The following is a 13,232-nucleotide window of genomic DNA, read 5'->3' as shown; positions in this document are numbered from 1 at the left end:
ATGAACCTTGCTTAAATACTTTCTTTTGTAAAAGGGAAAAAAAAGCATATCTTAGGACAGTTCAGAGTGGTTATATGTTATTTGATTGAAAATCCTTTCTCTGATAGAGATATGACTAAGACTGATACACCCCTTCCTGTATTTACATATAATGTGCTGGAAGCAGATGCCTTACCTTACGTTTTTCAGTAGGGATCATGAAACTTAAGTGACTTCAATGGTTAGTTTTCACCACGGAAATGTATGGACTATTTTTATGTTGGACAAAGACTGTGAAGCACTTTTACTAAAAGTGTTTGCAGTTGTGTGGAAGGCAAAATTGTATTATTTGCTATCCCTTTTACATTCCCTCCAGCGTGAAAGCATAGCCGATCAGCATATATTCTGCAATGTACATACTGTAGCTCGTGCTTCCAGAATAATGAAAGCCACCCCTGTCAGATAATGTTAATTTACCAGGCTGTCATGCTAAGTATATGGAGAAAGTTCCTTAGGTAACAAGGAGTTTTACGCCACCTTAAGAAGCTTAATGGAGATTCCGCATTAAATCAAGGGCGGAAACTGGTAAGAGAGCCCAGAACTGGGTGGCCAGCAGTTTTTCTCCTTCTTCATTTTCTGTCTTTTGCCAGACCTCCCTCTCTACCATCTACTTTTCCTTTATTTCTAATAAAGGAGAAATAAAACATGAGATCTCAGCTGCAACCACTGAAACTCTGTCAAGTTGACAGACAAGGATGCGGTGGGGAGGGAATAGGGAACTCTAGTGGATTGTTCTTGCCAATTCATAATTTAGAAAGCTCTGAAATAAATGTTCATCACCAAAATTTCTTAAACTCTGTCCTTAATAAATGTTTTTGTTCATTTTCTTTCCCAGTTGACAAAGCTGCCAGAGGCCTCTCTTTAAATGTTTTGGGACTAGGGAAGAGACATCTTAGCAGAAGCCATAGAAACTGCGTGTGTACTAATAATAATCTTCCCCTCTATAACTCCTAACTTTCTTTGGCTCCTTTTGGTTTAGTGATTACCAATCCCCAGCTATCAACCTTGTTCAGTAAATGATCACTATCAATCCCCAATTACTAATCCTCTTCACTAAAGAGATAATGACAAGAGTCTAAATAAATCTCACAAATCTTACTACATTAGCAAGAAGTTAGCTTGATCTGAAAATATGCAGTTTTATGATACTGTAACAAAAAGGAAAGGTTTTCTAAGCTGTAGTTCATGCAAAATATTAAAACTGTTTAATGTCACAGGAAACAAAGGAAAGGAAAGAGGACAACACTTGTGCTGAAACAAAATTTCATAATAGAAAATTGGTTTCTCCTAAAGCCAACTTTACAATATTAAATTTTATTTTGATTTTATTAAAGTTTTTGGGCCACACCAGCGATGCTCAGGGGTTACTGCACTCAGGAATCAATCCTGGCAGTGCCCGGGTGACCACATGGGATGCTGGGCATTGAATCTGGTCTGCTGCACGCAAGGCAAGTGCCATAGCCAATGTACTATATCTCCAGTCCCAGTATTTTAATTTTTTTAATTAAAGAGTTATAATTTACAGAGTTATTTCATTTTAAGCACATGCTATTTCAACACCACTAGTATCAGCTTCCCTCCACCACTGTTCCCTGTTCCCTCCCCCCCGCATCCTTGTATGTCAACTTGACAGAGTTTCAGTGGTTGCAGCTGAGATCTCATGTTTTAATTTTTTCAAGTCTGTGTTTTGGATATGTGGCTGTACCCCTCACCCATATCACCAGTATAAATAGAAAGGAGAGGTACTGCAGGGATGCCCACATCACCCGTGACCCTCGTGCTTAAAGAGAAGGACAGAAAGAAGGAAATCGGGGGGGGGGGCGGAGTTTCGGGGGAGAGAACAGGAAGGGATGGGTGAAGAGGCATCAGGACTTCGCAATATTAAATTTTAATGATGAATGAAATGGGATGATAGGATGAGCATACCTGGCAAAAACAAAAACTAAAGAACTAGCTTCCCATGCATTGAAAGTGAGACTTGCCACTGTAAAATGATTTTTAACCACAACATAAATATTTTTTTTTGTTTTTAATTTATTTTATTGAATCACCAAGTGGAAAGTTACAAAGTTCTCAGGCTTATATCTCAGTTACACAATGTTCAAACACCCATCCCTTCACCAGTGCCCATATTCCACTACCAATAAAAACAAAAACAAAAGCAAAAACAAAACAGACAAACAAACAAACAAAAGAAAGAAAAAAACAGATTACATCCCACCCCTCACCCCCCAACCCACCCCGTAGGTGAGTGATAATTTCACTTCCTTTTCTCTTTACCTTGATTACATTCCAGATTTCAACACATAACTCACTATTGTTGTTAGAGTTTCAAAACAGACTCACTATTTTTGTTGGAATTTATCCCCTAAGAATACAGCTCTATTAATAGGGAAATATTAGATAATAAGTTTTCCATTGATGAGAATGAAGAGATAAAATGTCGCGCGGCCGCTACCGTTTACAATTTCTGTATTATAGTAATTAAGTCCGCGAAGATTTAAGTTTGAAAATAAATAATTTCTCTTCCTGGAACAGCAGTAGCCAAAGTTAGTTCACAGTCTCCATACATGGGTGCAAGCACTTGCTGGAACCCCAATTCCTAAAGCTGTCTCTGGTTCCCGCTTGTTCCACATCCACCGGCTCTGCAGGGGCATGGGTGCCCGGGCCGAAAACCCGGCCGGCCGGAGCCGAGCACGGGCCCCGACTGGGGCTGGCCCTGTATCCCGCGGCTGTTTCAAGTTCAAAGCACACATTTTTTTTTTTTTTTTCCGCGCCAAAGTTCATACCTTCTCAACGGACCCACAAAATGTCGGACACCACGCCTTCTCCCGCAGGGGAGAGAGACCAAGAAGGAAGGTTATTTCCTCCGTTAGCCGGCGAACCACAACATAAATAGCTTACAGAACTGTGATTTTTTTTTTTCCCTCCCGGCATGGATAAGGTTATTGATGTTTATTTTTCATTCTTGTTGATGTTCCTTAAGCTATATGGAAAAAAGAATTTAAATTTTACTGGGGGAATGATTTAAAATATTAGACATGAGACATACAGAATGATGTTTCATCTTTGTTCGGCCTCTTTAGAAAACCAGAGACTTCAAAAAAAAATTAAGAATAAAGCTTCTTTAGCATCTTGCCGTTCCTCTCCTGGGCATCTATCCCAAGAACACAAGAAGCTAATCCAAAAGAATATATGCGCACCTGTACACACTGCTGCATTGTTTGCAATAACCAAAAATACGGAAATAATCTAAGTGCCCAGCCATAGATTAGTTGATAAATAAAATTGTGATAGTTGCATATATACACAATATAATACTATCCAGCAATGAGAAAAGATGAATTTTCGAAGCTTGCTACAACTTGGATGGAATTAGAGGAAGTTACTTGAAGTTGAGTGAATCAGAAAGAAAAAGACAAACACCAGATAATCTCTTTAATGTGGAGTATAAAGAAATAAGATAGTGTTTGGTAATCCCCAGTGGGAAAAGCTGTGGGATAGGAGCAGCAGAACTGTGGCCTGATGGTGCTGGGTTTGATCCCTGGCACCCCATGTGTCCCCTGAGCACTGCCAGATGTGGTTCCTGAGCTCAGAGCAAGGAGTAACCTCTGTGCATGCCTGGCCGTGACCCTCAAAATTAAATAAATAAAAATAAAACCTTCTAATAAAGTTCAGTGATCTCCATCCAGGATAAATATAAAGAAACACAACTAGGCACACCATAGTCAAACTACCTAGAAGCACAAGGAAGTCAAAACACTTGAAAAAAGCTACAGAAAAATGACATAACATACAAAAGACAAAGAAGACCACTGATTTATTAAAATGACAGTACAGTAATTATTGTATTGTAAATAATTTTCTGTATTGTATGTATTGTATCATATGTATGTATTGTTAATAATTTTCTTCGGTTCTGCTTTGGGGCAGTGGTTGGGGTTCAGGATGGAAACATCCAAAATATGGTGGTGGGAAGGTGTACTGATAGTACTCAGGGGATCATGCACTTCTGGGATAGAAGCGGGCTTGCTGAATGTTAGACACATATCTTACCTTACCTGCAGCACTGTCTCCCAGCCCTCTGCTCTGTTATTTACTTATCTTCCTATTTCGACGCACTTAATCTCTTTCCTAGCATGTATTTAATGTATACATATCTGCTGTAGACGTTCCTCTTCTAGTTACTTAGCTGTTATTGATATAAATTTGTTTCTGAGAAGGAAGTCCTTGTATCTCAGTTTTGATAAATTTCATTTTCATTTAATTAAAAATATTTTTAAATTTTTGCAAGATTTTAAAAATAATTCCTGCTTAGAAACATTTTAATCTCCAAATATGTTGTTTTCAGGCTTTTAGTTTGATTTTTATTTCATTCCATTATGCCTAAGGGCGGGCTTTGTGTGATTTCTGTTCTTTTAAATTGCTGAAGTGCATTTTATGGTACAGACTGTGTTCTGAGGACCAGAAATATAGTACAAGGGGTAACATGCTTTCTTCACATTTATTGAGTGGCACTAAGAGCCAGGAGTACTTCCATACCTTCCTCCCAAAACAAAATGAGTCAGAGTATTCCATGTAAGCCTAAAAAGAATGTGTCAAGTCCCAGATGGATATTAGCAGACCTCAGTGACCACGCCTGCATGCTTATTCCCTGCAGAAACTCTGGGAGAAGAATATGTTCTTGTCTCCTCAGTTTCTAGAGGTCGTGTGAGTTCAGTGACTTGCCACTCCATTCTCCATTTTAAAATCTCATTACTTATAAGCCTCTTATCCTGTGGACATTTTTTTTTCTTTTTTCTGGTTCTGCTTTTTAAAAACACACACGTTTTCCACTTGCCTTCCCTTTTATTGTTGTGATGACTGTCGCTGTCACTGTCATCCCGTTGCTCATTGATTTGTTGGAGCGGGCACCAGTAACGTCTCTCATTGAGAGACTTACTGTTACTGTTTTTGGCATGTCCAATACACACGGGTAGCTTGCCAGGCTCTGCCGTGTGGGCAAGATACTCTGGGTAGCTTGCCAGGCTCTCCGAGAGGGGCAGAGGAATCGAACACAGGTCGGCCGCATGAAAGGCGAACGCCATACAGCTGTGCTATCGCTCCAGCCCCTTGTGATGAGTAGGACCAATAAACTTGGTTGCAGTGGGTTTTTGTTTGTTTGTTTGTTTCATTTTCTTTTTATAAAGTTGTTCACGATAATTTCACTGTCACTGTCATTCAGTTACTCATCGATTTGCTCGAGCAGGCACCAGTAACGTCTTTATTGTGATACTTGTTGTTACTGTTTTTGGCATATTGAATATGCCACGGGTAGCTTGCCAGACTCTTGACATGCGGGTGAGATACTCTCGGTAGCTTGCCGACCTCCCCGAGAAGGGCGGAGGAATTGAACCTGGGTTGGCCGCATGCAAGGTGTGCTGTCACTCCAGCCCATCAAAACCATAAATTAACAATATTGCAACCTGTTACCTAACTATAATAAAAACCTGCTCAGGAACCTTGGTGGTGCTTCAGGGACCTTTGCAGTGATAGGAATTGAACCCAGAACCACCAAGGTTCCTGAGCACAGTTGGGTGTGACTCCAAATCAAAAACAAACAAAAAGCCATCTAGCCCAAAAAGAATCTTTTTTTTTTACACGCCAGCTCCAAACAATAGGCTGTGACTACAGTAAAGATTTTAAGGCTAGACCTTGGATCAATGAGAGAGGTCGTAGGGTTATTACAAGGGGGCACACAAGCCTGTACACAAGTTAATAACTTTTGAAAACAGAAAAAGCAGTGCATCTTATATATGTATGCTATATACCACGACTTAAAAATATTTTGCAAGGGCTTAAAGAGTAAAGGTAGTAAATCTTCTGTGAAGGTTTGATAGAACTCACCAGTAAACCCACCTTGACCAGGACTTTTGTTACTGGGGAGATTCTTAGTTACAGTAATATTTTGAATTTCTGAGGGGTCTGTTGCAATTTCTCCCCCTTTCATATCTTATCCAAGTAGTTTGGACATTTTTTTTTTCCTCATAAATCTGGTTAAAGATTTGTCTATTTTGTTTATTCTTTCCAAGAACCAGCTCCTGGTTTTATTAGCTAATTTATTGGTTTGGGATCCATTTGTTCTATAATAATTTATTACATTTAATATTTCAACACCAATCCTACCACCATTGCACGTTCCCATCAACATATTTAGAATGTTTCCACCCCAACCCCTGAAGCCTGCTCCCAAAGCAGGGCCTAAATAATTTATTTTGTGTTACCTGTTATGAATAATCCGCTAAAAATAGTCCCAAAAAGTTTCCTTAGAGGAAAGTGTGTTAGACTGTTATATTTCATCCTGGAGCCATTAAGCCCTTGTCTTGGTACATCAGTGGTGTAGAGTAGGAGATGTCGCGCCAAGAATTCTAAACTTTTAAATATGGTGATACAGCTGAGGTTAATCTAATTTAATTATTTAATTGGATGATGACTTTGGGAATCAGTGGAGCGGGGCCAGTGTATGAGTTAAATGGTGGCAACTGTTGGATATGGGCACTGTGGTGGCATGCAGTTTCAGATAGACTTGCCACTGCAGGATTCATCTGGGCAGATACTCTTCTTCCAGTTATTGGACATCTAATTAAAAATCCGTGCTACTTTTTGTTTATTTGGGTACCATTCTCTGTGTTACTTGGGGCTTACTTCTGACCCTGCTCAGTCATCATTCCTGGCAGTGCTCAAAGTTGGTGCCAGGGATTGACCCCGAGTCATGTGCAAGGCATGAGCCATACCTGCTGTACTATCTCTGGTCTCGGTTTTTGTTTTTCCTCCCTGTTAGCTTTATTTGCCATCCTGATTTACAGAGGTTTTCATAATACTGTTGTTTTTCAGGCATTCAGTGTTCTGACACCAATCCCACCACCAGTGTCCCCAAGCCTGCCTTCTTGGCACACCACACACAAAATGGTCTACTTTATATTGGAAAATTTGTTGAAAAAATTATTCTTGCAGTAATAATTCCCTTTGTAGAGCAGTGTTGTTACTGTGATGCATGGGTGGCACCTGTGTGCTGGCTTTCTGGACACTCACATGTTGCTGTAGTGTCACACACTTTTTGCACTACTCATTTTGGTTGCACAAACTGTCATTTCCTACTTACCTCTCAAAGCCTGCCCCCTTAGCAGGCACAATATAATTTATATCACTTCTTACAAGGAATTATCAGAAAAATAGATCTATGAGAGACTATTTGTGATCATTGTTGTATCTTACAGTGGTGTCACTACAGTCATTTCTGAGGATTTCCTGAGCTGGTTGGCGCTGGTTGAGCCTTCTGTGTTATTTCCACTCACTGAGCTTGGTTATCTTCTACCCAACTTTCCCATCAAATTTGCTGTACTATAAAATTTGGAGTTGTCGTGAAGCCACATGAGCTGGAAAGATTTGTTAGTGTGGTGGCTAGATAAGATTCAGTTGTGGAGATGGGCCGTTTCTATGGTGTGGGCTGGGCTGACGGTCCTTTTAGCGAAGGGGTGGGGGGAATCTGTCCACCTGCAATCTGAGAAGACCCCAGAGTTCTCAGCTCATACTAGTCTTCCTGTGAGCTTCAGCCCATGCCTTGTTATTTTTATGCCATATTCCTTTTCTCCTAGAAGTACTTCATGAGAATTTAACTGTTAACACAGACTCCTATAATAAAGGACTATGTGAAACCACACTTTGGATAGTGTTTCATTATGCTGGCAAATTTAACTACATTTCCATGCAGCTTATGTGAACTCCACCCAGTAACCTGTTTTCCATTTTATTGAGGGCCAATCTCAGTAAAAAGCAACACCAACAAAAATCTTCCTGTGTGGCCTGGAACTATCAAATCTGAAGATTGTTAATGCATTTCCCGCTACAGAGCATAAGCAAACAGACTCCTGCAGATAACCGCACCCTTCCTGTTTGGGATTGGGCTCATTGTGGAACAGATTTTAAAAAGGTTCTGACAGTTGTGAATTTTATTTATAAAATGTTAGAGGGTGAGGTTCTTCCTTTGGTAAAAAACTATTTCCTGTCTGATGTCCAACTAGTGTGTTTTAAGCAGTCACTTTTTAGGAAGTCCACCCTGAGACAGAGAATGACATTGGCAGTTTCATTGTTATTGTAGAAAACTGTTTCAAATGAAGACAAAAAGAACTTAAAATTAAAAAATATTCAGTGCGTTTGTCATCTTATTTCCAAAATGACAATAGTTTCCAGATAAAAATATGAACATATTTTAATATGATTTTTACTTTTGATACCCAAATCTGTACCACATTTGTGTTATATAAATATGCTGAGTGAGGAAATACAGTTCAGGTAAAACAGCAGATTTACATTAAAGAATTTGCAGGTTAATTGACAGTGTAACATTATCTGCATCTAGTACATCTGTTATAAACCCTATAAAATTTAGGCCACCCACAAAGCTGTCTGCTGTGGCCTGTGGTTGGTGTTAGAATGCTGTTATTATGTGGACTGACTGGTTTGGTAAGGAATTTACCTCCACCAAGGCTATGAAATATCATGGTTCTGACATTCCCCAATGAAAACTGTATTGGCTTGACTTTGTATTTGTTAGGCTAGCTAATGAACCATATTGTCTTGTCTGTTACATGTAGTATCATGTATGTGGTGTATGGTTTTTTAAATTGATTATTCTGGATCCTGTAAACCTTAGAATAAACTGGAATAAATAAACTTAATGGCAAAAATGAGTAAATTATAATAACTATTTTTAGAAAAATGTGTTTATTGGTGCTGAGATGGGAAAGACAAAGAATTTTTATATATTTCAGTTTCTGTGTTTTCCAAAGAATTTAAACTTTTATTTCTTTGGGGCTTGAGAATGGTTTTGCTTTGTCTTTTGTTTTTGGTATTTGTGCTGTGCCCAGAAGTGAATTCTCAGGAGAGCTGTTTCCACCTCTGTGCTTTAGAGTTCCTCCATGAGGCACCTCCGGGCATGGAGTGCTAGGGATAACTTATGGGTCAGCCTCATGCCAGGCAGTCACCTTAACTCTGTACTATCCAACCCCTAAAATGCATTTGTGACTACAGCTTAAGGAATTGAAATTCAATGTGGTGGTGGAAAGAGCAGTTTTTTAATGAGAAGGGATTTCTAATTGCCATTAAATGGCAATTTCTAATTAGTGTGCATGTATGTATATATGTGTGGATACATATATACACCTATGTGCTTATACACAGATGCATGCACACACAAATATATGTGTATGACATCATATTTTGATCTTAACTCTGCCTTGGTAACTATGATTAAATATTTCAGGCGCTTCCCAGTGTTGTCTGGATTCCGGGGCCACACGTATGTGGCCAACCAGGCCATGGGGTTTCAGTACCTGTGCTTGGTGCTGATTCTGCTCTGTGCGGCTTGTCCACCAGGGCCATCCTGGCAGTCCTTCTGGGCCTCCAGGGCTACGTCATGGTGCAAGGCATGTGCTTCAACCATTTGAGCTATCACCCTGGCAGACCTACTTATCTACCCACCCTCCCTGACATTTTCTGTTAGTAGATCTTGATTGTTGACTTTTGATCTTGATTGTTGTATGCTGAACAGAATTTTGAATTTGTCACAAATCTGGTTATGATTCAAATAATATGAAGTTAGCGTTTCAGATACTTTTTTTCCCTCTCAAACAAGTGAGTGAATAAAGCTATTGTTATGTCTTATCTATTTAATAGCTGGTTCTTGTCATCTTTGGTCTGATGTCCTTTGAGTAGGTTGTCAGATGCAGACAGATGCCATGCCTGATTTCTACTTTCAGTAATGTGCTATATAATTTTTTCCCCCTACTCATTCAAGTTGTTAGTAAATCTTAAAGGTAAGTGTGTAAAAGAGCCTTTGTCAGAAATAATAACTACACAGGGCTGACGTTCATCTGTATTATGTATGTCTTCCTTTTCGTCTTCATCATCATAATTCTGCCAACTAAATCATCTCAGTGCTTAATTATTTTCATTGTCAGCTAACCACATTGTATTTCCCCTTTCTAGGTTTACCGACAAGATTGTGAAACTTTCGGAATGGTTGTGAAAATGCTAATTGAAAAAGATCCTTCATTAGAAAAGTCTATACAGTTTGCACTGAGACAAAATTTGCATGAAATAGGTGAGCGCTGTGTTGAAGAACTCAAGCATTTTATTGCAGAATATGACACCTCCAGTCAGGATTTTGGAGAGCCTTTTTAGATTACTTGCTTAGGAAAGAAAAGTTTTTACGTCCCTCCACCCAATTCTGTAAATCCCTAATATATGGAATTTTTGTGATGAAGAGATATACTTTATGATAGTTGGCCACATTTCCAATATCAAATAAACATCTAAAATAGCCTGTTTAAAATATTTTAATTAGCTTTTTGAAATCTACATAGAGATCCTTCTAATACATACTTAAAACTGCCCTTTCCTGCTAAAATGATGGGTCAATTAGTTTTTTAAGCTTTGAAAAAGGAGTTCTGGAGAACAATTTTCTGTCTTGATCATGTTCTACAGTCTTCTTTAGTATAAGATCATATATTTGGTCACTTAGTATTAATTTATAGGTAAGAGATCATTCCATTTAAACATTTATAGTTTTTCTGCATTTTATAGTCAATCATACTTTGTAAAAATGTTAGAATTCTGAATTGTGATTTTTTACTTTTGTTCACTTAAGTTTTGTATCTTTTAAAATGCTAAGTATACTCTCCAAATAGACTGAATACTTTGTTAGATAATATTTGCGTTGAGAATGATTCCCACTGTTAGAAAATAGAGCACTTAGGTTTCTAGAAGACACCTTATGTAAAATTATTATTTTCCATCAACCCAGTTGTGTTCTATTAAAATAATCCTAAAACTTTTGACATATGCATGAATCTTAAGTAACATCATATACATGACTAAGAGAAGGAGCAATTTGAGATGAAAGATGAAGTCTGTTTTATAGTTGAGATACCTTTTTTAAAAAATGTAATTGAAGTGAAAAATTAGAGATGAGGGAATAAGGGAATTTAATTTTTCCATAGCTTGTATCCCTAAACTCATGAAAATACTTCCATGATTAATTTACAGATCATGCCTTTGTTAATCTCTAGTAGTGTAGCATCTGCTATAGAAACTAGTGTAACAAAAATTTTTGTTGTTCTTCTTTTTTAAAGAGTTCTTAGCCCTTGAAAAGATTTCTTGAAAGAAATAAAGTAAAGCAGGCAGTAAGCAGAGCACAACTGTCCTCAATAAGCAGTCTCTGTAAACATCCCTCATGGGAGGTCATCTACATCATGGCTAGTTAAAAGACCAGCTGAGATGATTAGGATATTCCACTCCCACTCATTTCCTCATCACTTCTAACTTCCCAGTGGCATTTGTCCAAAATAAATAATTTGTGGCATTATTAAACCTTCAAAATCATGATTTATGCCTACCCAATTTCATTACCCTCCCCATCTTTCCATTTTTTTTCCCACTTGAATTATGGTATTATTATTATTTTTTTTCTTTTTGGGTCACACCCAGCTATGCTCAGGGGTTACTCCTGGTTCTGCACTTAGGAATTACTTCTGGTAGTGCTCAGGGGACCATATGGGATGCTGGGAATCGAACCCAGATCGGCCGCATGCAAGGCAAATCCCCTACCCACTGTGCTATCACTCCAGTCCCGAATTATGATATTATTTTGAGTAATCTCTATTGATAATACTTAAAGAACTACACCAGAGTAGATAAATCATATCAAAAATAGAAATTCTTTTTTGAGATCATCTTGATTTTTTTCTTATTGAGTCTTATATATAAGCCAAAACTAAACTCCACTGTCATCTCTGATTTTCCTCTATTAAAATTAATTTTGTTATCCACTTCAGAAAAAACCAAGTACCAATCATGTTTCTCCCCTGCTCATGTATATTTTTTCTTTATCTTAAATATTCCACTTTCAGAATTCACTTCCTTAGTCCAGTTGTCACAAATTTTTTTTTAAAAAAAAAAGATGCACTACCATTCAGGCAAAAGAGCTATCTGATTGGTCAAAGTTAATTTCACTAAAGAAGTTTTACTCACGAATGGATTTAAATGTAGGTTTAACAGATAACTTTTTCATCTTCCTTTCCCAAACTTATATCCAATATTTAACATCGTTTATAGCTTGTCATCACCATTATTCTGGTAGAGTTGTCAGTGTTGTTTTGTAATTTTTAAAAAAATGCTTTTCAGAGTCTAATTTTGGGATCAACTCAGATATGTTAGCAGAGTTTGTATTTTCCAACATGTTCTTGATTAATGAAGTTTGTTTGTAAATTATCTGTTCTTTTTGAGTATGCCCAAATTGATATGATAAACTTCATTGTCTTTCCATAAAGCCTTGATGATCAACAGGGGGAAAAACAGTTATTGTAATGCTATTTGTGAGTTTTGAAAATACGAAATAAAGCAACCAGTTTTAAAAGACTGTCTTTTCTTATTAACAGGCTTAGAATTGTTTGCTGATTTTAATTATTTTTTTTTACTATTTGCGAACTACTCCTTAGCATTCTGGCCCACTAAATAGTATAGAAGTTTAAGACTTTGGAAACTTTGGTTTCATAAGGAGTGATAGCTAAGAAGCAGTTAAATGAGGTAAGATTGAGCCCAAAGTAGTGCTCAGTAATTGTAAGTATGAATTTGAGTTCAGAGAATCAGAGATTAAGAATTTAATAGCTATAGGGGCCGGAGCAATAGCACAACAAGTAGAGCGTTTGCCTTGCACGTGGCCGACCCGGGTTCAATCCCCGGCATCCATATGGTCCCCCAAGCACTGCCAGGAGTAATTCCTGAGTGCAAAGCCGGGAGTAACCCCTGAGCATCGCTGGGTGTGACCCAAAAAGCAAAAGAAAAAAAAATTTAATAGCTATAGTTTATTAAAGGAGGGCCGGAACTGTGTTTTCTTTGTGCCCATGACTCCTAACACAGTTCAGAATATTATAGGTATTCCTATTTGTCGATACGTCACAAAGGAGGAAACATTTGACCCCTAATCTTGGAGGAATAGGAAGAACACAGCAAGAGCTGGAAGTTCAGGAGGAGGGATTGGTGCAGGAAGGCTATTTGCCTGTGTGGCTTCAGCTGATTGAAGAGGATGGTAAGTGACAAATGTAAGAGAGTTAAAGTGAGTAGTCTGTGAAGGATTTGGAATGTAGTTTACCCTT

At 38.1% G+C, this 13,232-nt stretch overlaps 1 protein-coding gene across 5 annotated transcripts in view; it reads left to right on the top strand.

Moving 5' to 3' along the window:
- Nucleotides 1-12,493, top strand: part of PPHLN1 (periphilin 1) — a 140,710-nt gene extending 128,217 nt beyond the window's left edge. For all 5 annotated transcript variants that reach the window (XM_055141189.1, XM_055141186.1, XM_055141184.1 and 2 more), the window contains one exon: nt 10,066-12,493. In XM_055141189.1, coding sequence (XP_054997164.1) covers nt 10,066-10,260 — 195 coding nt within the window. In that variant the 3' untranslated portion in view covers nt 10,261-12,493. The remainder of the gene's footprint in view (nt 1-10,065) is intronic.
- The last annotated feature ends 739 nt before the right edge of the window (nt 12,494-13,232 follow it).

This window comes from Sorex araneus, chromosome 6, assembly GCF_027595985.1.
Source record: "Sorex araneus isolate mSorAra2 chromosome 6, mSorAra2.pri, whole genome shotgun sequence".
NCBI lineage: Eukaryota > Metazoa > Chordata > Mammalia > Eulipotyphla > Soricidae > Sorex > Sorex araneus.
This window is presented reverse-complemented; position numbering and strand designations above follow the sequence as displayed.